This window comes from Bufo bufo, chromosome 4, assembly GCF_905171765.1.
Source record: "Bufo bufo chromosome 4, aBufBuf1.1, whole genome shotgun sequence".
NCBI classification, from domain to species: domain Eukaryota; kingdom Metazoa; phylum Chordata; class Amphibia; order Anura; family Bufonidae; genus Bufo; species Bufo bufo.
The window spans coordinates 333,133,825-333,160,295 of record NC_053392.1 but is presented as its reverse complement, the minus strand read 5'-3'; the positions used below and the strand labels follow the sequence as shown (position 1 = coordinate 333,160,295).

Below are 26,471 nucleotides of genomic sequence, written 5' to 3'. Positions count from 1 at the left end.
GCCCCCAGTTGAGCTAATGTCCCCATAGTGCTCCCATAATGTGCCAGTATAAAATACCCCTATATAGTGACCCCAGTAAATGCCCCCATAGTGCTCCTCTCCCCCCTAGTGCCCCCCCATAATGTACCAGTATAAAATGCCCGATATATAGTGCGCCAGTAGATGCCCTCAGTGTCCCTCATAATTTGTAAGCATAAAATACCCCTTCTCAGTGCCCCCGTAGATGACCCCATAGTAGTCCTCTCCCCCCTTCCCCATAGTACCCACCACAATGTGTCCCAGTATAAAATGCCCCTATACAGAGCCCCCATATAAAATAACCGTTCTTTGTGGCCTCAGTAGATGCCCCTATAGTGCCACCAATAATGTGCCAGTAAGAAGTGCCCCCATAGATGTCCCCCAATCATGTGCCAGTAGCCTGAGCCCCCATCAACATGTGCCGGTAGCCATAGGCGGCCCCCCCTATCATGTGCCAGTAGCCATATGGCCCCCCCTATCATGTGCCACTAGCCATAGCCCCCCCTATCATTTGCCAGTAGCCAATAGCGCCCCCCCCCCCTAGTACCAGTATTGTACAGAAAAAAAAAAAAGAAAAAAACACTTATACTTACCTCCTTGGCAGCGTTGCGATGCAGGCCTTTTCCGGCCTGTGTCCCGCGCTGTGTACGGCTCAGGGCTCAGGCGGCGCGATGACGTAATCGCGCCGCCTGCGCCGGCCTCTGGTAGGCTGCCGGTCTAGTGCCTGCAGCCTATCGGAGGAAGGGAAAGGGACACACCTCTCCCTCCCCTGCCGCACAGCCATCTGTATCGCTGTCCTGAGGACTGCGATACAGATGACTGGAGATGAGCGCTTCCACAATGGAAGCGCTCATCTCCTACTGACTGTCCTGCCTGCCTAAAGTTAGTTGCGGGCCGGCGCGAGGGGGCCCCTAAGGACTCGGGGGCCCGGGGGCAATTGCCCCCCTTGCCTCTATGGAAGCGCCGGCCCTGCCTGCAAACCGGCCATGGAATACATAGAGAGGACTTCTCCTGGAACTCTTTGCATTATGTGTGTGTGTGCGCACAGTAGTCTTCTCTCTGCGTTCGGTGTCTGGTTTGCGGGCACACAGCATGGGAATGGAGGTGACATACAAATTATTAAATCGGCAACAGTTGTTCTACACATGTATTAATAGACTTATTAGGGTCTGCCGGAGGTGACAAACATAGGTGTTTTGTGCAAAAGAAAAATTATATTAAACCATCTTTTGATAGAAAACAAAAAATCAATTTGCATATTTAATGATATACCGTTATATGAGCCTTTGTGTGGAGCAAATTATGATGCTCCTAAGGCTTGTTCCACGTCATTTGAATGATTTGACTAGAGTACCTATATCAAGGGGAGAAACAGACCTGGATCGCACATCCACAATGCTATGCTTAGATCTAATTAAACTCGCTTCTCAGCGCTATAATAAGGTGTGCAGCCCCCCATACTACATGCTGTACCAGAGGTATTAGTGTACATTTTGACCTCTCCACGCCAAGGTTGCCTCTTTGAGTGGGACCTACTCTGACAAAAAGGCGCAGCACAATGCGGTGACAACGCGGCACTGTCCTAGTAGGCGGCAGGACCCAGGAGTCAAACAGCAACCCTGCTGTCTGACAATGCCACCCATGGCACTGGGTCCCACCAACCCACGAGCACAGCGCCACAAAAACAAAGGCCACCACGCAGTACTGCACCATGTGAACAGTTGTCTAACACAACATGTCCAGTGCTATCGGGAACTGCAGGTCAATTACCACTTATATGCAGACTTCTGCGAAATTGAAACCACCTGTGCCGAATGGGACAGTATGCAGTATAGGGGGCTGTACATTTTAATATTGCACAGAGAAGCGAGTTTAATTAGATCTAAGCATAGCATTGTGGATATGCGATCCAGTTCTGTTTTTCTCCCCTTGATACACCTACAGTACCTATGTTTCTGTGCGGCCTGCTTATCTGTGCCTGTCTCCGAGTTCCTGCTCACTCCTCCCCTCTCCATAGACTTACATTGACATCTGTAATATGATCCTCCTGCAGAGAAGATCCTGTCCTGGATGAGGAAAAAAGGTGTTTAAAAGCAGTTAGCAGGAGGGAGCTGGTACACAACTGATAACAGAAGAAGTATACATTTCTCACTTATAAAACATATTACAAAGTTTCTTGTGGTCGTGTGTATTACTGATTTATGCAAGGTTGTATGAAAAGTTAGTGACCATTTAACCCTATGTATGAGTGATTGCAAAACAACATTAGTTCGTTGGTGCTGTGATATTGTTTTTGGCAAACAGCCCTCTTTATATTTGCATATTTTGACTTACAAAAGTATTTTCCATTATACCAATTATAACCAGACAACGGGTTAACCTGATAATAATTTGAGTCTGGACATTTCAAGAGAGCTTTTTTTTTTTTTCTGAATCTACTTGTGGGTTTTTTATTGCTTACAGAGGTAGTGACATTTTTTTTTTGTCTGAGACAACCATGTCAGCAAGCAAGATATCTTTTTGCAGCATGTCCATTCAGCATCTCTAGACTTCCTTTTGTCACTTCTAACCACTTAAAAACAGAAAAATATATCTGTAGGGAAATAAAACATTATTGCTAGTTTTCACCTTAAGAGGGTTTTGCGAGATTTTTATACTGATTGTTGGGGTTCCAACAGCCAGGACCTATGCCGATCATTTGTTTAAGGCCTCATGCACACGACCGTTGTTGTGTTACGTTCCGCAAAATGGGGTTCCGTTGTTCCGTGATTTGTTTCCGTGTGTCTTCCTTTATTTTTGGAGGACCACCAGACATAAAGGAATGTAAAAAAAAAGTCTAAGACAGGTTTGCCATGCAAATGATAGGAATAAAACGGACGCGGACGACAATCTTGTGTGCCTCCGCGTTTTTTAGCGGTCCCATTGACTTGAATGGGTCCGCGAACCGTTTTCCACGGAAATAATAATACAGGTTATATTTTTTTGATGGACTGGAACCACAGATCATGAACGCGGATGGCAAACGGTGCACTATCTGCATTTTCAACGGCTCCATAGAAATAAATGGGTCCGCACCTGAAACGCTAAAATCGGCGGAACGGACGCGGAAGCAAACAACGGTCGTGTGCATGAGGCCTAATAAGGCAGCTGTGCTCACTGGATGTCCTGGGTATCATACCCCATCAATCAGATACTGATGACCTATCCTGAGAATAGGTCTTCAGTGTAAAAATCTCTGAAAACCTATTTCAGCCTAATGTTGCAAATCTGACATGTGACACTTGGTGGTAATAACTTTGGAATGCTTTTACTCATCCAACCGATTTTGAGATTGTTTTCTCGTCACACATTATACGCCATGGTAGTGGTAAATCTGAGTTAATATGTTTTATTTATTAAAAATCCCAAATTTACAGAACATTTGGAAAAATATAAATTTTCGGAATTAGAATTTTACTGCTTTTAAGGCTACTTTCACACTAGCGTTCGGGGCTCCGCTTGTGAGTTCCGTTTGAAGGCTCTCGCAAGCGGCCCCGAACGGATCCGTCCAGCCCTAATGCATTCTGAGTGGAGGCGGATCCGCTCAGAATGCATCAGTCTGGCACCGTTTGTCCTCCGCTCCGCTCAGCAGGCGGACACCTGAACGCTGCTTGCAGCGTTCTGGTGTCCGCCTGGCCGTGCGGAGGCAAACTGATCCGTCCAGACTTACAATGTAAGTCAATGGGGACGGATCCGTTTGAAGTTGACACAGTATGGCTCAATTTTCAAACGGATCCGTCCCCCATTGACTTTCAATGTAAAGTCAAAACGGATCCGTTTGCATTATCATGAACAAAAAAAAAAAAAAATGTTTTTTTTTTGTTCATGGTAATGCAAACGGATCCGTTCTGAACGGATCTAAGCGTTTGCATTATAGGAGCGGATCCGTCTGTGAAGATACCAGACGGACCCGCTCTGAACGCAAGTGTGAAAGTAGCCTTAGACAGATATCGATAACTCATAAAATAGTTATTAATTAACCTTCACCATATGTCTGCTTTGACATTTTGTTACAAAATACATGTATTTTTTTATTTTTTTTTACAAAATACATATTTTGTAAATTATTTTTTAGGCCATTAAAAGGCTTGGAATTTTAGAAACAATTTTTCAAACTTTCAAAAACGTTGACTTATCCAGGCCATTCTGAGATAGTTTTTTTTCCGTCACATATTGTACTTCATGACACTAGTAAAATGGAGTAAAAAAAATAAAAAATTTTATTTATAAAAAAATTCAAAATTTACCAAAAATTTTGAAAAATTTGCACATTTTTAAGTTTCAATTTCTCTACTTCTATAATACATAGTAATACCTCCAAAAATAGTTATTACTTTACATTCCCCATATGTCTTCTTCATGTTTAGATCATTTTGGGAATGATATTTTATTTTTTGGGGATGTTACAAGGCTTAGAAGTTTAGAAGCAAATCTTGAAAGTTTTCTGAAATTTTTAAAAACCCACTTATTAGGGGTGCGTGGCCTGGCTGCCGACGGGAAGGGTCGCTTGAACCTTGAGCTCCGGCACCAAGCGACCTATACAGCGCGACACAGCGAGGTCCCTCAACCTACAGTACCCTGCTCACCTCCGCTTGGGTCCCTGATCGAGATGCCCCGAGGGGAAAAGAGCGCCTCAGAGGCAGGGGAAGCTCGAATTCTATTTTGACGTGAGAGCGGAGGTGCGAACTTCAATGCGCCTCCGCCATCTCCCCAGCGCACTCCCGCACCATCGCTCCGGCCGCATGGAGACACCAGCTCTCCGCTGCATCCAGCATCCCTGCAGGCTGGCTCCCCTCGAGTGCCGTGGAGGACACTAGCGGACACCCCACCAGCTGACGGGGTGCGCAATTTGCCCGCGGCATCGCACACTCCGTACACCGGGAGTCCTGTTAAGCAGAAACCGCAGTTCCAGGGGGATGACCCACCTGAGGTAGGCCCAGACTGGGAACTAGGCCGCCCTGACCACCTGGCCAGTGTCCTCCAACACCTCCCTACCTCAGATCAACCTGCTTCAGGGAACCTTATGAAAAATATGCTGATGGAATTCAGCTCTGCCCTGCATAAGGATTTTTATATCTTTACTCACCCCGCTGAAATCCTCTATTGCGGAGACGGCGTCACGTGTGGCCCATATTGAAACCAAAATGGGCGAATTCGCCTTATCGCACAATCAGCTCATAGATTCCCATGAGGAGATGAAAACAGACATGGACTCTATCAAGGCTAAGCTTATGGATCTGGAAGACCGCTCAAGGCGGAACAATATAAAGTTCAGAGGATACCAGAAGACATCAGCCCATCTGCGCTGACTCATTACTTACAAGCCCTTTTTAAAAACTTCTCCCCTCCTGTTCCACTATGGACGTTACAATTGATGGGGCTCACAGAATTCCGAAGCCCCGCCATTTGCCCGACTCTACACCTAGAGATGCTCTAGCACGCGTACATTTTTATCATGTCAAGGAGGCTGCTCTAGCAGCGGCGAGACAGTTGCCAGAATTACCGGCACCTCTTATCAGACGGTGAAACTGTACGCAGACCTGTCGGGGGAGACTCTGCGACAACGCCGGATGCTAGCCCCAATTACTATAGCTCTGAGAGAGCACAAAATAGCGTACAAATGGGGCTTCCCGGTGAAAATTCTGCTGCAGCAAGAGGGGAAACACTATACCATCAGTACAGTAGAGGAAGGTAAAAAGCTTCTGGAGTCCTGGAACATCGCGGCTGCGGATCCACCCATTTCAAGCAAGCATCCAATACAGCAGCAATTGACTATTAATGCACTATCTATATCCCCCCTGCACCTGCTAGAGCTGAAAATCCCTGACTTGAACCTAGCCTCTTGGAGGACTTGTGACCTTCTTTGGGTAGCACAGCTGTATAACCAGGGACAGATCAGACAGTTTACAGAACTCCAACAGGAATTTGACATTCCACGCACAGATTTCTATAAATACCTGCAAATACGCCATCTTCTACAATCCCAGAACCCATGTGTGCTAACAGCTAATCGACAATTATTTGAGCTATGGGGAACTCCAACTACACCTCCAAAACACCTGAGTCTCAGAGTACTATACTTGAGCCTAGGAGACAAGCCCACCTTCCAAAAAATGACTCCCTTTCTAGCCTGGGACAGGGAACTTAATAATCAAGTCCCAATCCCCAGCTGGATCCCAGCCCTAAAATTCATTTTGGCTACTTTCATAAGCACCAACTTATATGAGGCGGCCATGAAAACATGTCTGAGGTGGTACCTGATCCCTGACAGACTGAGCAAAATATATCCGGGCACCTCCAATTTATGTTGGCGCCACTGTGGAGCCAAAGGTACACTCTTGCACACGCTGTGGTCATGTCCTAGGCTCAAGACTTTATGGAATAACGTATTTGATTTGGCATCTAAATTTAGCGGACTACGCATTGTTCCCTCACCTTATTGGGCCCTCATGTTTATAGACATGCATGTTATACCTAACTCCCACAGGATTCCTATAGCTCATCTATTCATAGTCACCAAGCTAAATATTACAAGACACTGGAAATCTACAGAGATCCCGTCCCTATCTGAAATCATTAACCAGGTGCATCAAAATTGTATCTACAAAAAATTATGGCTTATAGAGACCAGAGATCGGGAAGGTTTTACTCCCACTGGCAGGCATGGCTGGACTTTTAGGCCGGTCGCCCCTCCAGATAACACCACAATAGATAATATCACAATAGACCAAGATGACACACAAGATCAGTAGTGTTGTTATTGTAGTTTTATTTAGTTAAGGTTTTGTTTATTTATACACTTGTATATCCACACTACCTCTTACAATATTGGAATCGTATACACTGTTGCATTGCCTATATGTACCTGTCTTGTAACCTGCGACAAGTATCATTAATGATATTAACTACCTACTTTTATTTCTTTCTGATGCCAGATTGTTGGCAACTGTGTTTATACAAAGATTGGCGTGATTGTTCTTTTTATAAAATTCAATAAAAATTATTGAAACATAAAAACCCACTTTTTAAGGACCAGTTCAGGTCTGAAGTCACTTTGTGAGGCTTACATAATAGAAACCACCCAAAAATGCCCATTCTAGAAACTACACCCCTCAAAGTATTCAAAACTGATTTTACAAACATTGTTAACCCTTTAGGTGTTCCACAAGAATTTAATGGAAAATAAAGATACAATTTCAAAATTTCACTTTTTTGGCAGATTTTCCATTTTAATATTTTTTTTCCAGTTACAAAGCAAGGGTTAACAGTCAAACAAAACTCAATATTTATGGCCCTGATTCTGTAGTTTACAGAAACACCCCATATGTAGTCGTAAACTGCTGTACGAGGACACGGCAGGGCGCAGAAGGAAAGGAATGCCATACGGTTTTTGGAAGGCAGATTTTGCTGGACTGTTTTTTTGACACCATGTCCCATTTGAAGCCCCCCTGATGCACCCCTAGAGTAGAAACTCCAAAAAAGTCACCCCATTTTAGAAACTACGGGATAGGGTGGCAGCGGCTTCGTTGAGCGAAGTGCGCACTACGCTCAACGAAGCCGCTGCCAGGAGTCCGCGGCGCATCAGGCTGAGCATAGTGCGCAGGCGCCGGATCTGGCAGAGGGCTGGCCGCATCTGGCGGAGGCGGCGCTGAGGTGAGGAGGGCGGCGATTAAGACTGGGAAGGAGACGCTGGGCACCAGACGGCCGGGCACCCTGTATTAACTGACGTCCCCTTGGGCACCTTTTAGGTAGGCGATTGACCGGTTATAAAAACCTGTTTTTTGGACTAATAGAGCCACAAGCAGGTTTGATAAGGCCAGTTTAGGATTCATGTTATTAGTACGGACATGGGCATATGTTTAGCTTATAGGGCTAAAATCTCATGACAGAATCCCTTTAAGGACCACTTCAGTTATGAATTCACTTTGTGGGGCTTACATAGTGGAAACCACCCATAAATGACCCCATTGTAGAAACTACACCCCTCGTTATTCAAAACTGATTTTACAAACTTTGTTAACCCTTTTAGGTGTTTCACAAGAATTAAAAGAAAAAGGAGATTACATTTTTAAATTTCACTTTTTTGGCAGGTTCTCCATTTTAATTAATTTTTTCCTGTAACACATCAAGGGTTAACAGCCAAATAAAACTCAATATTTATTACCCAGGTTCTGCAGTTTAAAGAAGCACCCCACATGTGGTCGTAAACCGCTGTATAAGCACACAACAGGGCGCAGAAGGAAAGGAGCTCCATATGGATTTTGGAGGGCAGATTTCACTGGGATAATTTTAAGTTGCCATGTCACATTTGAAGACCCCCTGATGCACCCCTGGGGTAGAAACTCCAAAAAAGTGACCTCACTTTGGAAATTATAGGATAAGGTGACACTTTTATTGGTACTGTTTTGTGGTATATATGACTTTTGATTGCTCTATATTACACTTTTTGTGAGGCACTGTAACAAAAAAATGGCTGTTCTGGCAAAGATTTTAGTTTTAGTTTTTTACGGTGTTCACCTGACAGGTTAGATCATTTGCTATTTTTATAGAGCATGTTGTTATGGAGGCGACAATATCAAATATGTCTACTTTTATTTTTATTTAGTTTCAGTTTTACATAATAAAGCATTTTTGAAAAAAATCTTTTTTGTGTCTCCTTTTTCTGAAAGCCATATTATTTTTATTTTTCAGGCGATTATCTTATGTAGGGGCTCAGTGTTTGCGGCACGAGGTGACTGTTTGATTGGTACTATTATGGGGTACATACTACTTTTTGATCGTTTGGTATTACACTTTTTGTAATTTATGGTGACAAAAAATATATATATTTTTTGAACTTTATTTATTTATAGTTTTCACCTGACTGTAAATCATATTATATTTTTTATAAAGCAGGTTGTTACAGATGCAAGCGGTACCTAATTTGTCATTTTTTTTAAAATATATTTTATTTTGGTTTTACGCAATAAAAGTATTTTTGAAAGAAAAAATTATGTTTTTATGTCTCCATTTTCTAATAGCCAAATCTTTTAATTTTTTTTGCCTATTGTCTTATGTAGGGTCTCATTTTTGCGGGATGACATCACAGTTTGACTGGTATTATTTTTTGGATACTTATGACTTTTTGATCACTTGGTATCACACTTTTTGTGACGTTAGGTGATAAAAAATGGCTTTATTGGCACGTTTTTTATTAATTTTTTACTGGGTTCACCAGATGGGTTGGCTCATGTGATATTTTTATAGAGCAGGTTGTTACGGACACGGCGATACCTAATATGTCTGTCTTTGATTTTTTTATATATATATATTTTGGTTTTATTTTTGAAACAAAAAATTATGTTTCCATTTTCTGAAAGCCATATCTTTTTTTATTTTCTTGCGGAATGAAATGACTATATTTTAATTGGTATTTATTTTTGGGTACATATGACTTTTTGATCGCTTGGTATTACACTTTTTGTAATGGAAAGTGACAAAAATAGCTTTTTTAGCACAATTTTAAATTTTTTATTTTTTTTTACCCTGTTGGCCATATGGGGTGTATCATGTGATATTTTCATAGAGCAGGTTGTTACGCATGCCGCGATACCTAACATGTCTTTTTTTAAATTTATTTTTCTCTATTTTTTTACAATTTTATATGTCTCTTTTTATGGGAAAGGGGCTTTTTTTTAAATTGAAACTTACATTTTTTTTTACTGTTAAAAACACTTTTATTTCACTTTTATTATTTTTTATTTTTGTCCCACTATGGGACTTCAATATTACAGGGTCTGATCCCCGTTTCTATGCAGCACAATACATCTGTATTGTACTGCATTGACTATCAGTGTATTACACAGTGTAATACACTGATAGTTTGCCTATGAGACCCAGCCTGTGGGCTGGGCCTCATAGGCCGCCGTAGCTACCAGGCCCCAAGACCTTTGAAAGGCTTGGGGCTGCCATGGCAACCATCGGGTCATCGTAGCACGGGGCCGAGGAGAGGGAGCGCAAACCTCCAATATGCAGTGATCAGCGCTGACCGCGGCATATTAGGGGTTAATGCATCAGCGTTATCACCGATGTTGGTGGATGCAGCAGGGATCCGGCTCTCAGTAACAGCTGGATCTCTGCCACTGATCGCGGTACTGCACATAGGGAAAAGAAGGACCCCAGGACGAGAATGATCGTCCTGGGGCACAAAGTACCGGCCATTTAGGACGAGCATTCTCGTCCTGTGTCCTTAAAGGGTTAAAATGTTGAAAGTGTGTTTTTTCTTTCACTTTAAACCTTTTGGAGATCATTTCTTCTTCAACTTGCTTAAATGTTCACAGTAACAGTAATTTTGACCAGGGGTGTCAAAGCTTTTGCATTCCACTGTAGGTGCTTGAAATACACAGCTGCATCCATTGTGTAGCTGGTAATTGCACTGCTCCAATCCACCTCAGTGGGGAACAGGTAATTGGCTGGGTGTGGGGTGTCAGACCCCTGGTCAGATATTAATGTTCTTTTTAGAGGATAGACCACCAATATAAAAATCGTAGAAAACCCCTTAAGGTTTCCACTGCTCATTATTTAAATGAAAGACAATAACCTGTTGATGCCATATTCCATGACCATGGCTCATTGCTTCCAGCATCATTAATATTCTGCTGCTAATTGTATCATGTTCACATGTAATCTAATCACATAGCACATTGAAATCTATTAGTAATGTTTTTTAGAAATATTATTAGAAAGAAATGTGAACTAGTATCTGCTCATTAGAAATTCCAACATGATAAAATATGAACCTTCCCAGGTAGAAAGCACAAAGTCTAACTGTTTCCATGTATTTTCTTTGTTTAATGTGTACTTTTTGGATATTTTTTTTAAGTGTTTCGAATTTAATTTTCAGCTTTGATGCCATTCTTGATAACATTGGAGGAACAAGTGAAGAGTTGGCTCTTCAGTTTTTAAAACCATGGTCTGGAGCTACGTTTGTTACACTAGTCACTCCTTTTCTGTATAACAATGACAAGCTGGGGATAGCGGATGGAATGATGCGTACAGGGGTTACGTTGGCGTCAAAAGCAATAAAGGTATGGTTTCCCATTTCTTGTAGGTCAGCATGTTGAAGCTTTGACATCTGAAAGCTATACAGAAATATTTGCTTTATATTCGCAAAAAGTGGGGACGCTGTGTAAAACGTAAATAAATAAAAACAAAATGCAATGATTTGCAAATCTCAGACACATATTTTATTCACAGTAGAACATAGAACACATAACACAAAAAAATTATTTAAAACTAATGTAAAAAAAATTGGGACAGGGCCATGTCTAAAATTGTGTAGCATCCCCTCTTCTTATTAGAACAGTCTATAAACATCTGGGAAGTGAGGAGACCAATTGATGGAGTTTTGGTAGACGAAGGTTGCCTCATTCTTCTTGTCTGATGTAGGAATCTAACTGCAGTCCTGGGCTTTTGCTGGATTATTTGTTTTATGATCCGCCAAATATTTTCTATTGGTGAAAAGTCTGGACTGCAGACAGGCTAGTTCAGCACCCGGGCTCTTCTTCTGTGAAGCCCTGCTGTTGTGATGGATGCAGTATTTGGTTTAGCATTGTCTTGCTGAAATATGCAAGGCCTTCCCTGAAAGAGACGTTGTCTGGATGGCAGCATATGTTGTTCCAGAACCTCTGAACTGTTAACAAGCTGGATGGCCCCCTTCCTCTTGAGTCTGCAGATCCATAGTGTGGTTTCCAAAAACAATTTAAAATTTTCATTCAGCTGACCACAGAATAGTTTTCAATTCTTCCTCAGTTTAATTTTTAATGATCTTTGGCCCAGAGAAGATGGCTGTGTTTCTGGATCGTGTTGACATATGGCTTCTTCTTTGCATGATACAGCTTTAACTTGCATATGTGGATTGCATGGAGAACTGTGTTCACAAACAATGATTTTTGGAAGTGTTCCTGAGCCTATGCAGTGATTTCCAGTACAGAATCATGCTTGTTTTTAATGCAGTGCCACCTGAGGTCACGAGCATCCAGTATTGATTGTCTGCTTTTTCCCTTAAGCACATGGATTTCTCCAGATTCTCTGAATTGTTTGACATAATGTACTGTAGACAGTGGGATATTCAAAGACTCAAAGGAGGAGAGCATATTTAAAAGAAGAAAAACTACCACAAGAGGACACAGTTTTAAATTAGAGGGGCAAAGGTTTAAAAGTAATATCAGGAAGTATTACTTTACTGAGAGAGTAGTGGATGCATGGAATAGCCTTCCTGCAGAAGTGGTAGCTGCAAATACAGTGGAGGAGTTTAAGCATGCATGGGATAGGCATAAGGCCATCCTTCATATAAGATAGGGCCAGGGGCTATCCATAGTATTCAGTATATTGGGAAGACTAGATGGGCCAAATGGTTCTTATCTGCCGACACATTCTATGTTTGCAATTTTCTTGTTAAGGAGCATTTTTCTGAAATTGTTCCACAATTTTTAGATGCAGTTTTTTGTAGGCTGGTGAACCCCTGCCCATCTTTTCTTCTGAAAGACTTTGCCTCTCTAACATGCTCTTTTTATACTCTGTCATGTGACCCAGTAGAAAATGGCTCCTCCAGCATTTTTTTTTATTAGTACCACTTACTTTTCGAGCCTTTTGTAACCCCTGTGACAACTTTTTTGAGATGTGTTGCAGCCATCAAGTTTTTTCAACATTTGATAGGTGTTCTATGATCTATTATGAACAAAATATTGGTTTATAAAATTTGCAAATCATTGCATTCTATTTATATTTATTTACATTTTGCACATTGTCCCACCTTTTTTGGAATTGGGATTGTACTACTATGTCTAAAACGTAGTAAGTTTATGGCCATTTTCTTTGTCTTAGCACTACTACAAAGGAATTCACTACCGATGGGGATTCTTTGCTCCCAGTGGACCATCTCTAGATGAAGTAGGAGAGCTTGTTGATGCTGGCAAGGTATGTGTCAGATCAGTGAATAAGTGCTTTTCCCACTGAAGTCTAAAACATGCTAATAGCCATTTATGCATATTGTATAACTTCGAAGTGGTGAATGATTGACAGTATGACTATATACATGGCAGACTATGGAATTATTACGTTTGGTGTTTACTCATTGTTTGCTTCAATAAAGGTGACAAAATGGACAGTTCCATCAGAAAAGGGTATTTTTAAACTCAATAATCATAGAAATTTAATTTAGTAATTTTGGGCTGTTTTTTCTTTTTCATTTCTTCAGTACTATACCATTGAATATTAAATACAAACGTTTGTTCTTCTGTAGCAGTCAGCAGAGAGGGCAAAACATCCTATATAGATAAGTAACGTGATTGGAAAATGTAATTTGTTAGTATAATGTTAGATCAGTGAAATTTAGCTAAGAATATGACAGCTGTTGTTCTCTTCATAGGCCTAGATAAAGATGCTCACAGAAGAGCACTTTTCAGTTCAACCCCTTAATGACCGGGCCATTTTGCACTTTCGTGACCAGACTTATTTTTGAAAATCTGACATGTCACTTTATGTGGTAATAACTTTGAAACACTTTTACTTATCCAAGCCATTCTGACATTGTTTTCTCATGACACATTCTACTTCATGAGTCAATATATTTCACCTTTTATTTATGAAAAAATTCCAAGTTTACCCGAAAATTTAACAAATACGCTATTTTCAAAATTTCAATTTCTCTGCTTTTAAAACAGAAAGTGATACCTCATAAAATATTTATTACTTAACATTCTCCATATGTCCACTTTATGTTGGAATCATTTTGTAAATATTTATTTTTTTTGGAACGTTAGAAGGCTTAGAATTTTAGAAGCAATTCTTAAAATTTTTACGAAAATTTCCAAAACCTACTTTTTAAGGACCAGTTCAGGTCTGAAGTCACTTTTGTGAGGCTTACACAGTAGAAACCCCCCATAAATGATCCTATTTTGGAAACGCCCTCAAGTTACTAAAAACTGATTTTAGAAAGTTTGCTAACCCTTTAGGTATTCCACAAGAATTAAAGGAAAATGGAGATTAAATTTCTAAATTTCACTTTTTTGGCAGATTTTCCATTTTAATAAAAAGAAATCTGTAACACATCGAGGGTTAACAGCCAAACAAAACTCAACATTTATTACCCTGATTCTGAGTTTTACAGAAACACCCCACTTGTGGAGGTAAACTGCTGTATGGGCGCATGGCAGGGCACAGAAAAAAAGGAGCGCCGTATGGTTTCTGCAAGGCAGATTTTGCTGGACTTCTTTTTAGACACCATGTCCCATTTGAAGCAACCCACAGTAGAAACAATCAAAAAGTGACCCCATTTTGGAAACTAAGGGATAAGGTGACAGTTTTATTGGTACTATTTTGGGGTACATATGATTTTTAATTGCTCTATATGAGGCAAGGTAACCAAAGAATGGATGTTTTGGCACCGTTTTTATTTTTTGTTTTTACAACGTTCATCTGACATGTTAGATTATGTGCTATTTTTATAGAGCAGGTTGTTACGGATGCAATAATATCAAATATGTCTACTTTGTTTCAGTTTTACATAATAAAGCATTTTTGAAAAAATATTATGTTTTTGTGTCTCCATTTTCTGAACACCATAATTTTTTTTATTTTTCTGCCAATTGTCTTGTGCAGGGGCTCATGTTTTGCAGGAAAAGTTGACGTTTTTATTGGTACCATTTTTGGGTACATATAATTTTGTAATCCTTCATTATTACACTTTTTGGAGCAATGTGATTGGTAAATTTTGGCACAGTTTTTATTTATTTATTTTTACGGCGTTCACCTGAGGGGTTAAGTCATGTGATATTTTTATAGAATAGGTTGTTACGGACGTGGCAATACCTAATATGTATACTTTTTCTTATTTATTTAAAGTATAACTGTCGTATATATATATTTTTGGAGTATTGGATTGTGGTGATTAATATCTCCTTGGTGGCCTTATTTCAACTTTTCACTGTGTATTAAATTACCCCTTAATTCCACAGTTTTGTTCCCTGTAGTGCCTACTTTTACCTGTGCTTAAAATAGGGTTGCTAGGCATGGTCCGTCTATTTTTTGAACGACGGAGGATGCAGAAGCAGGCAGCGTGCAAGGTCAGATTACTGACAGCCAGGGACTGTAAATAAATGATTAAAGCCAGGTCCTCCCCAGCAGCTGATAACAGTGCCTGGGCTGTGTGCACTTCTCCCTGTCCCTGCGCTTGGCAGACGCTCCCTCACTCAGCAGAGCTGGAGAAAGCAGAGTGGAAGCAGCGCAGACCAGGGAAGGGAGATCTGCCATCTGCTTAGTGTATAAATGAAAGCAACATGTGGTAAGAGGACCCCTTTGTGCTGCAGGAGATTAACCCTTTAGGGGGGGGGCTCTGGTTACTGACACTTTTGGGGGGCTATTGTTACTGGCTAGTGAGGGCAGGCAGGATTAGCCTCAGGGTGAGGGCAGTGGCGGCCATTTTAACTGAATAGTGAAATTGCAGTTTTATGCAGACTGGTTGCTAAGGGCTGAATCTTATTAAATATGGGGTAAGCTAGTCTAATAGTAACTGATTCTGGAATATCATGTTATTAGTAACTACATATATGAAAATTGAAATTTAGGTCTAAGTGTGACAGTTATCTTTTAAGTTTTACACAATAGTAGCATTTTTTAAACAAAAAAAAAAAATGTTTTAGTATCTCCATAGTCTGAGAGCCATACTTTTTTTATTTTTTTTTTGCTGATTGTCTTAGGTAGGATCTAATTTGGGGGATGAGGTGATGGTTTGATTAGTACTATTGTGGGGGGCATACACCCTTTTGATCGCTTGGTGTTCCACTTTTGTGATGGAAGGTGACCAAAAATGTCTTTTTTGACACTGTTTTTATTTTTTACGGTGTTCATCTGAAGGGTTAGGTCATGTGATATTTTTGTAGAGCTGATTGTTACGGACGCGGCGATACCAAACATGTTTAGGGTATTTTATTTTATTTTCATTTTTTACCCAATTATAAATATGTGTATCTAGGAGAATGTTCGATTTTTTTTTTTTTTTTACACTTTTTTGACTCAGACCCACTTGGTTCTTCAAGATCCAGTGGGCCTTATGGCTCTACAATACACTGCAGTACACTCTATAGTGTAGTGCAGTGTATTTTCATTCACAGTAAGCCTGATCAGGCTCCTGCCTCTGTCAGGCCTACATACCATGGCAAGCGTGGATGCCTGTGTACGGCGTCCAGTTGCCATGGTAACTATCGGGACGCTGCCACAGAAGAGCAGCGGCCCGATGAGAGGGGGGAAGGAGGGAGCTCCTTCCCTCTGTTATGATCAATCGGGACGCTGCCATAGAAGCGCAGCAAACGATGGGGGAGGGAGCTTCCTCCCTGTTAATCCCTTCCATAACAGTGGTCCCTACGATGTCGGCCTTTACAGTAGATTGTCAGCTGACAATCTACTACCGCTCTGCCATCCTGAATAATTGTGGGGAGGGGTGGGGGGGTCGGCACCCTGATGATTATGGGGGTCCCGCTCCACCATCCTGAAGGGGGGGGTGATCGGTGCACAGTAAACACAGCAGTGTAGCCCCGATCTCGTCAACACTCACTGAGGAGATTGGAGCTGCACTGCTGAACGCTGCGATTGGTCAGTCAAATCTGACTGACCAATCGCAGTGATCCAAAGGCAGGGACCGCTGTGATTGGTCCCCTGCCAGGTGCCCGGTGTCCTGTTTTAGATGTCGGTGTCACCACAAGGGTAACACTTTGATCTCATGACGTACTGTGCACGTCATGATGCGGCAACTAACACCACATAACACCACACAGTACATCATGATTCACTAAGGGTTTAATGTGCGATGTGAGTGACTCATTACCTTTCCCTCTTTGGTCACTGTGAATAATCTTACTGAGAAAGTAAAGTGATGCTATTTGCAGTGCAAACAAAGTACAATAAAGGGGAATTAAAGCAAACACAAAAAAGGACAACTAATAAAACCTAACATGATCTCCTTACGTGCCTTTGTTATTTGCTGTTGTTGCCTTGGATATTACAATTACAGACCATGAAAAATAAACTAGAAAAGCAGTGTACTGTTGCCTCAGGCTGCAGCCATATCTATACCCCCTACCTCTCTTATGCTAGTGCATGTAAAGGTGGATTTACACCTGCAGATTATTGGGTTTGAACGTTCCTGCGAACGCTTGTTCCCGACAATCTGTCAGTGTAAAGGTGCTGCCGATCACCTGATGAACGAGTGAAACGCTCGTTCATCGGGTGATCCTGTTGTTCATACAGGTACCTAAATGATTGTTTCTGGGCAGTAGATTGTGCAATCTAAACTTTTATCTGCTGCCCAGAAACAATGCAGCTCTATGCGGATGAGCGATGGCATACTGTGAAGGAGATTGCTGCATGTAAACACAAGTAATCAGTTTTGCCCAAAGTTTTTCTTTAAAGGGGTTGGCCACTTTCTGGCTACTATTGACAGATGTGTTTATAAGATGACTATATGGTACTTACTAATATAAGTATGCCTTTTTCTATATTTTATAAGATATGCTCCCTTGTTTGCCAAGTTTTTTTGTGCTGTCCACAGGGAAGTCCTGTCCATGAAATGGCTGCTGATGGAGGGTCATGTGACCAGGCAAATCAAAGTCTCCTCCATTCAAACACGTTGCACCTGCACTAAACTCCCAACAGTGCAAGAGCAGATGGCAGGTGAATTTTATTGGAGGAAATATCACGTTTAGGTGATTTGCCTGGTCACATTACCCTCCATCAGCAGCCGTTTTATGGACAGGATCTCTGTGTAGACAACACAAAAGCCTTTGTAAACAAGGCATACCTTAACCGCTTCAGGACCCTGCCATTTTTCACCTTAAGGACCAGGCCATTTTTTGCAAATCTTACATGTGTCACTTTATGTGGTGATAACTTTAAAACGCTTTTACTTATCCAAGCCATTCTGAGATTGTTTTCTCGTCACATATTCTACTTCATGACAGTGGTAAATTTGAGTCAAAATTTTCTTATTTTATTTATTAAAAAATACCAAGTTTACCCAAATTTTTAAAGTTGCAAATTTCCAAATTTCAATTTCTCTACTTTTATAATAGATAGTAATATCCCCAAAAATAGTTATTACTTTACATTCTCCATATGCATTGCGCAGAAGGAAAGGAATGCCATATGGTTTTTGGGAGGCAGATTTCACTGGGATAATTTTAAGCTGCCATGTGACATTTGAAGACCCCCTGATGCACTCCTAGAGTAGAAGCTCCAATAAAGTGACCCCATTTTAGAAACTACACCACTCAAAGTATTCAAAACTGATTTTACAAACTTTGTTAACCCTTTAGGTGTTCCACAAGAATTAATGGAAAATGGAGATAAAATTTCTGAATTTCACTTTTTTGGTAGATTTTCCATTTTAATCCATTTTTTCCAGTAACAAAGCAAGGGTTAACAGCCAAACAAAACTCAATATTTATTGCCCTGATACTGTAGTTTACAGAAACACCCCATATATGGTCGTAAACTGCTGTACGGGCACACGGCAGGGCACGGAAGGAAAGGAACGCCATATGGTTTTTGGAAGGCAGATTTTGCTGGACTGGTTTTTTTACACCATGTCCCGTTTGAAGCCCCCTTTATGCACCCCTAGAGTAGAAACTCCAAAAAAGTCACCCATTTTGAAAACTACGGGATAAGGTGGCAGCTTTCTTGGTATTATTTTAGGGAACATATGATTTTTGGTTGCTCTATATTACACTTTTTGTGAGGCAAGGTAACAAAAAATAGCAGTTTTGGCACCGTTTTTATTTTTGTTATTTATAACGTTCATCTGACAGGTTAGATTATGTGCTATTTTTATAGAGCAGGTTGTTACGGACGCGACAATAAAAAATATTCAGTTTTACATAATAAAGCATTCTGAAAGCCGTATTTTTTTTATTTTTTCGGTGACTGTCTTAAGTAGGGGGTAATTTTTTTCTGTATGAGATGACTGTTTGATTGGTACTATTTTAGGGTGCATAGGACTTTTTGATCGCTTGGTATTACACTTTTTGTGATGTAAGGTGACAAAAAACTAATTTTTTTTCTACGGTGTCCACCTGAGGGGTTAGGTCATGTGATATATTTATACAGCAGGTTCTTACGGACACGGCGATACCTAATAATATATAGATTTTTTAAAAGTTTTACACTATCATTTTTGAGACAAAAAGAAAATCATTTTAGTGTCTCCATGGTCTGAGAGCCATAGTTTTTTTTTATTTTCTGGGCGATTGTCTTAGGTAGGGTATCATGTTTTATGGGCTGAGATGACTGTTTTGATTTGCACTATTTTGGGATGTATATGACTTTTTGATCGCTTGCTATTACACTTTTTGTGATGTAAGGTGACAAAAAATTGCTTTTTTGACAGCGTTTTTTTTTTACGGTGTACACCTGAGGGGTTAGGTCATGGGATATTTTTATACAGAAGGTTCTTATGGACGTGGCGATACCTAATATGTATACTTTATTTACTTAAGTTTTACACAATAACAGCATTTTTTTAAACCAAAGAAATTATGTTTTACTATCTCCATATTCTGACAGTCATAGTTTTTTTTATTTTTTGGGCGATTGTCTTAGGTAGGGGCTCTTTTTTTTTGCGGGATGAGGTGATGAGTGGATTGGTACTATTTTGGGGGGGGGGGGGGGGGGGGAATACGCCTTTTTGATCACTTGGTGTAATATTTTTATAGAACAGGTCATTACATAGTCTGAGAGCCATAGGTTTTTTATGTTGTGGGCAATTGTCTCAGGTAGGGTATAATTTTTGCGGGATGAGATGACTGTTTGATTGGCACTATTTTGGGGTGCATATGACTTTTTGAGTGCTATTACACTTTTTGTGATGTAAGGTGTTCATCTGAGGGGTTAGGTCATGTGGTAATTTTATAGAGTCGGCGCATGCAGCAAGGGTCCGGCTATCAGCGACTGCCAGACCCCTGCTGCGGATTGGGCGGGCGCGTCTCCTGCACCTGCCCGATCAACGCGCCGTACATGTACGGCGCTGGTCCTTAAGTCACGGACATCTGCTCCGTACATGTACAGCGCGGGTCCTCTACGGGTTAAGAAATATAGAACATGGTGCAGAATTTCAACAAAGACCATATTAGTAAGTGCCATATAATTATCTCACAAAAACATTGGTCAACAGTGCCTCTTAAGACCTCTTTACACTGCCCATACTTTGTACTAATGCCCAGTAGTGATGATCTGCCGGTGTATAGGTGCCTCCGATTACCTGATGAGTGTGCAACAAGCTCGTTCATCAGGTAATAGGACGGTTCATGCCGTTACCAAAATTGTTTGCCAGCAACAGATCGTTCTGTCTAAACGGACTCTGCTGCTGGCAACAATGACTCTGTATGGGGACAAGTGATGGCATTAGTGATCACTCCTCACATACTGCGGAGAAGTTCTCCTTTACTGACAAGCAGCTGATTGTCGGGAAGGAGTGCTTCCTTCCCGACAATTGTCTGGTCAGTTGAGCAGTGTAAATGGGCCTTTAGTGTAGACTGGTGGGGTATTCCAGACTGAAGCATTATCCACTGAATAAGGGATAAATGCTAGATCAGTGTTGTCGGACTGCTAGGCTCCCTGTTCACCCCTAGGAGGAGTTAGAATGGAGTGGAATTTTTGTGGCTGGGGGGAATTGGGGACCACTGTCCCCATTCTGGGGATCAGTGGAAAGACCTAGCATTCAGATCCCCACTGATCTAGCATTTATCAACATCCACTGTATAAGCGATAAGTGCGTCAATGCTCCTTTATTTCTAGACCGTTTAAAGGGTTTCTGTCACCCCCCCATTTAGTAATTTTCAGTATCAGACATTAGCTATTTGCTAATGTCAGTTGAGTCCATATATATCACTCTTACCTCTCTCTGTGCTGTAATTTCTTTAAAAATCGTACTTTTATAATATGCTAATTACTTCACTACCAGCAAGTTGAGCGGTTACTTGCTGGTAGCCGCCGCATCCTCGGACTATAAACACGCCCCCTCCTCCACTTGATAGACAGGGCCAGCGAGCGCTCTCCTCCTCCCGTTGGACCTGTCTGCCCATGAAATCCCGCGCCTGCGCCGTACCGGTCCTCATTCGGCGCAGGCGCTCTGAGAGAAGGGCGCTCGCTTGCCCGCTCCTTCCTCAGTGCACCTGCGCCGATGACGTTGGCCTACACCCGGAAAAGTGTCCTCCTCTCAGAGCGCCTGCGCTGAATGAGGACCGGTACGGCGCAGGCGCGGGATTTCATGGGCAGACAGGTCCAATGGGAGGAGGAGAGCGCTCGCTGGCCCTGTCTATCAAGTGGAGGAGGGGGCGTGTTTATAGTCCGAGGATGCGGCGGCTACCAGCAAGTAACCGCTCAACTTGCTGGTAGTGAAGTAATTAGCATATTATAAAAGTAAGATTTTTAAAGAAATTACAGCACACAGAGAGGTAAGAGTGATATATATGGACTCAACTGACATTAGCAAATAGCTAATGTCAGATACTGAAAATTGCTAAATGGGGGGTGACAGAAGCCCTTTAATCCCTTGCCAGTATATCATTGAAATAGTGTTTCTAGTGGAGGCCAATGAATAATTTCCTAATTGTGATGGTCAGTGCAGAATCAGTTTTGTTTTTGGTATATAGAGAAAGTAATAAGCATGCGGAGAGTAAACTCAGTGTCATCCATGGTATTTTTGCATAAACAGATGTATATTTGTGTAATCCCTGCTTGCTGTAGACCTTCATGTTAATCCCTTTTCCCAGAACACAACAAAAGTGCCTTGTGCTGGGAGTCTGATGTTCTGCTGTAAATAGGCTGTGATTTTATTATTCAGATAATCTCCCCTGATCATTTGTGTATTCATCCTGCACCAGGCCTCCGTCGCCTTTGCTGCCGTAATACAGGAAGGACTTTCAACTGACTCAGATGATTTCAGCAGTGGCTCAGTGTTATGTTGTCCCGCTGTATGGTCAGCCGTTCCAGGATTAAATAGACAATGTAGCTGATCATTGCAAATAACACAGTTGTACAATGCTAAAGAGTGGGGATCATCACTTTGGTATTCATGTCTCAGTGTTTTTACCATTGAATAGAGCAGAATTACTTGAACAATACGTGCGATAGAGTGATATGAATCAGACCTACTAACATGTCCGTTTTATGGTGAAAAACAAGTCACGTGTGCCTTTATTAACTGTATAAAAAGCAGATCCACATTCAGTTTCTGGTAGAAAGTATGAATCAGTGCATTTTTATACCAGTATATTTGGTAATGTATTTTGGCAAGCATGATCATAATTGCCAAGGATACCGGCTGTGTGCGGTCCGCTATTTGTGGACCGCGCCTGGCCGCAACCATAATAGAAAAGGGCTATTCTTGTCCGCGATTATTCAAATACTTCACACTAACCTTCATGTATTTTCAGAAAATGCCACTTGGCACTATATACAGGGTCACCTTAAAGTAAAATTCATTCATTTTAAAATTCATATTTGTGGCTAAAATCTGACCTAGGCAGAGAATTTGATGCACCACACCTCCTAAAAATGTTCAGTGTGTGCAGAGCTCATACATTCTGTTTATTCCTATGTCTGTATGACTATATCTTCACAAAATCACCTGAAAGAAGAGAGCAAAATCTGGTTTTGTGCTGAAAATGAAAACAAACAGTTTATAAAAAACAAAGCAAAATGGATTAAACTCCTTGAAAAGTAAGGCCCCTTTCACAGGGGCGAGTATTCCGCGCGGATGCGATGCATGAGTTGAACGCATTGCACCCACACTGAATACCGACCCATTCATTTCTATGGGGCTATTCACATGAGCGGTGATTTTCACGCATCACTTGTGCGTTGCTGAAAATCGCAGCATGCTCTATATTCTGCGTTTTTCACGCAACGCAGGCCCCATAGAAGTGAATGGGGTTGCGTGAAAATCGCAAGCATCCGCATGCAAGTGTGGATGCGGTACGATTTTCACGCACTGTTGCTAGGAGACGATTGGGATGGAGACCCGATCATTATTATTTTCCCTTATAACATGGTTATAAGGGAAAATAATAGCATTCTGAATACAGAATGCATAGTAAAATAGCGCTGGAGGGGTTAAAAAAATAATAATTTAACTCCCCTTAATCCACTTGCTCGCGCAGCCGGCATCTCCTTCTGTCTTCATCTTAGCTGTGTGGAGGAACAGGACCTGTGGTGACGTCACTCCGGTCATCACATGGTCCATCACCATGGTAAAAGATCATGTGATGACCGAAGTGACGTCCCCACAGGTCCTGTTCCTCCACACAGCTAAGATGAAGACAGAAGGAGATGTCGGCTGCGCGAGCAAGTGGATTAAGGTGAGTTAAATAATTTTTAATTTTTTTTTTAACCCCTCCAGCGCTATTTTACTATGCATTCTGTATTCAGAATGCTATTATTTTCCCTTATAACCATGTTCTACAATCTACAGAACACCGATCCCAAGCACGAACTTCTGTGAAGAAGTTCGGGTTTGGGTACCAAACATGCGCGATTTTTCAGTGAGAGTGCAAAACATTGTAATGCGTTTTGCACTCCGGTGAGAAAAATCGCGCATTTTCCCGCAACGCACCCGCCTCTTATCCGGGCCAAAAATATGACGCCCGTGTGAAAGAGGCCTAAGTGTATCCCCAAACCTTTTATATTTTCTGGAAGCAGACAAGTTGATGACAGTTGTCTTGGAGTGTTGTGATGCACACCTTCATGAAATTTTGTGACAAACAGGTATTTAATAAACTGCGTTTAAATCATACATGTGACTAAAAGTCACACCTACACAGACAATGTAAAAATTATAGATTAGGGTATGCAAAGTTTGTATACACCACAGCGGGGGATGATATCACACCATAAATTAGGTGCAGCTCTTGCAGTCCATGAGCCCTAAGCTGGCCTAGATTTCAATCTTCTTTTTTATACCAGAAAACTGGCCTAACAGAAGATAAATATGCCATGATGTATTGTGGCTTAAAAAGTTGTAAATTATGGCACACACCTTTCACTTGTCTTGTCACTTTTTAAAAGTGGCAAGGAAAAGTTGGTGGAGTTTAGCAGGAGAGGGCTTGGCTTCCCTTGGCTCGCTGGATATGCTCATAGCTAGCATAGATTTGAAAGTCTGGCACACAGACTGCCTGGAAATGCACCAAATTTATTAAAGGGACACTGACAGGCCAAATCAGCATATATAGTTAGATATATGACATTACAGGTCTAGAGTCTTTTAAAAGCATATAAGTATCCCCCCTGTCCACCTTATAAAGAGCGAAATATACAGTTTTATAACCTGCTTGTCCGGTCAGCAATCTGCCCAAGGGGCGGCGTTTCATGTGAAAATGCGCCCAGCTAGCCGCTTCCAACTGCCGTTGTTAAGCCCCGCCCAGCTCATCATTATTCACTTCGCTGGGCGGCGGCTAGAACTCTCCCCAGTCCCGATCCTGCGCATGGGCAATTCAATCCTCTGGGCATGAACGATGCCCAATCTTCTGCGCCTGCGCCCCGCCGTGGTTAGATCGCGCATGCGTACACACACAGCCTGCCTGCGTCTTGGAGGCAGCTGCAGCCTCAGCCTCAGCCATGCACTGTTCAGAGCAGCGCTTCAGAGCGCTGCTCACTCACATCGTCAAAGGGGTTAATAGTGCGTCCCAGAGGATTGAATTGCCCATGCGCAGGATCGGGACTGGGGAGAGTTCTAGCCGCCGCCCAGCGAAGTGAATAATGATGAGCTGGGCGGGGCTTAAGAACGGCAGTTGGGAGCGGCTAGCAGGGCGCATTTTCACATGAAACGCCGCCCCTTGGGCAGATTGCTGACCGGACAAGCAGGTTATAAAACTGTATATTTCGCTCTTTATAAGGTGGACAGGGGGGATACTTATATGCTTTTAAAAGACTCTATAAGACCTGTAATGTCATATATCTAACTATATATGCTGATTTGGCCTGTCAGTGTCCCTTTAAGAGACCTATGCCTCTTAAAGAAGAACTCCCACAAAACATGTTATTCTCTGACCTGCTAGAAAGGTACATGATGTAATCTGTAGTGAATGTAATTTTCTTACCAGTGTCTGTATTTGTGAGAGATCCCCTCCCTTCTGCTTCTCAGCTGTGTCATGTGACCAGCAATCAGACTTTCCAAATGACACAGGTTCTTATGTGTGGACAGGAAGTCAGTTTCTCTATGTATTCCTATGGGAGCCTCACTCTCCGTCTCATAAACATTGGGCCAGATTTATCATTAGCTCAAGTCAGAATAATGGAGTGAAAAATGTGCTAATTTTTGCGCAATCGCTTAAACTGCACAAAAATTTGCGACTTTTATTGGCTCTGCACTATGCTCGCCAGTTTTCTGAAAGTGGGCGTGTTTTCTTATGTAAATTAATCTCTAGACAGATTTACTATTGCGACTATTTAAAAAGTCACAAAAAAATGCACAATTTCACTCCAGTGAGGACCATGCTTATCTTATGCGACTTTTTAATAAAGACGTGCGACTTTTGTAAAGCTGCTTACTGACGGATAAACTGCTACCGTCAAACCACATTTATTACAGTCTTAAAGGGCCGATCATAATTCTGACTTGGCTAAAACTTACTTTAGCCATATGTGAAAGTGGAGTGAGCTGTCAGAGTAATGATAAATCTTAGATTTTGTCTTCTTTTATATTTTACCATTTCTTTTTTCTTATCCTTAGATACGTCCTGTAATTGAAGATGTATTGCCATTTTCTGATGTCCCTAAAGCCTTTCAGAAGCTAGAAGCAGGACATGCTCGAGGAAAAACTGTTATCCAAGTTGTTGATCCCCAAAAATAATTATAATAATTAATACATTTTTATACTTCTTCAATTTTCCTGAAAATTTCTCTGTTTTATTCTTGTTTTGCATGGGAGCAGTGTTACAATCTTCTAAATTGTGAAGCGTTTCTATTTAAAAATGCAGTATAAATTCTGCTCAATACATGTTATATAAGTAGGTTAGGCTACTTTCACACTTGCGGCAGAGGAATCCGGCAAAACGTATGCCAACTGATTGCATTTTAAGACTGATCAGGATCCTGATCCGTCTTAGAAATGCATTGCAAGAACGGATCTGTCTGTCATACGGACAAACGGATGCGTTTTGATATTTTTTCACATTTCTACCGGTCTGCGCATGCGCAGACCGGAAGGATGGATCCTGATTAGGATTATCCCAATGCATTCTGAATGGAGAGAAATCCGTTCAGGATGTCTTCAGTTCAGGACTGGAACGTTTTTTGGCCGGAGAAAATACCGCAGCATGCTGCGCTTTTTGCTCCGGTCAAAAATCCTGAACACTTGCCGCAAGGCCGGATCCGGAATTAATGCCCAT

General features: G+C 41.5%; 1 protein-coding gene across 1 annotated transcript in view; it reads left to right on the top strand.

Moving 5' to 3' along the window:
- The window catches only part of RTN4IP1 (reticulon 4 interacting protein 1), a 50,880-nt gene extending 24,687 nt beyond the window's left edge, over window positions 1-26,193 (top strand). Inside the window, exons 7-9 of the mRNA XM_040428827.1 lie at window positions 10,940-11,123; window positions 12,922-13,014; window positions 25,814-26,193. Of these exons, the coding sequence (XP_040284761.1) occupies window positions 10,940-11,123; window positions 12,922-13,014; window positions 25,814-25,933 (397 nt within the window). The 3' untranslated portion in view covers window positions 25,934-26,193. The remainder of the gene's footprint in view (window positions 1-10,939; window positions 11,124-12,921; window positions 13,015-25,813) is intronic.
- The last annotated feature ends 278 nt before the right edge of the window (window positions 26,194-26,471 follow it).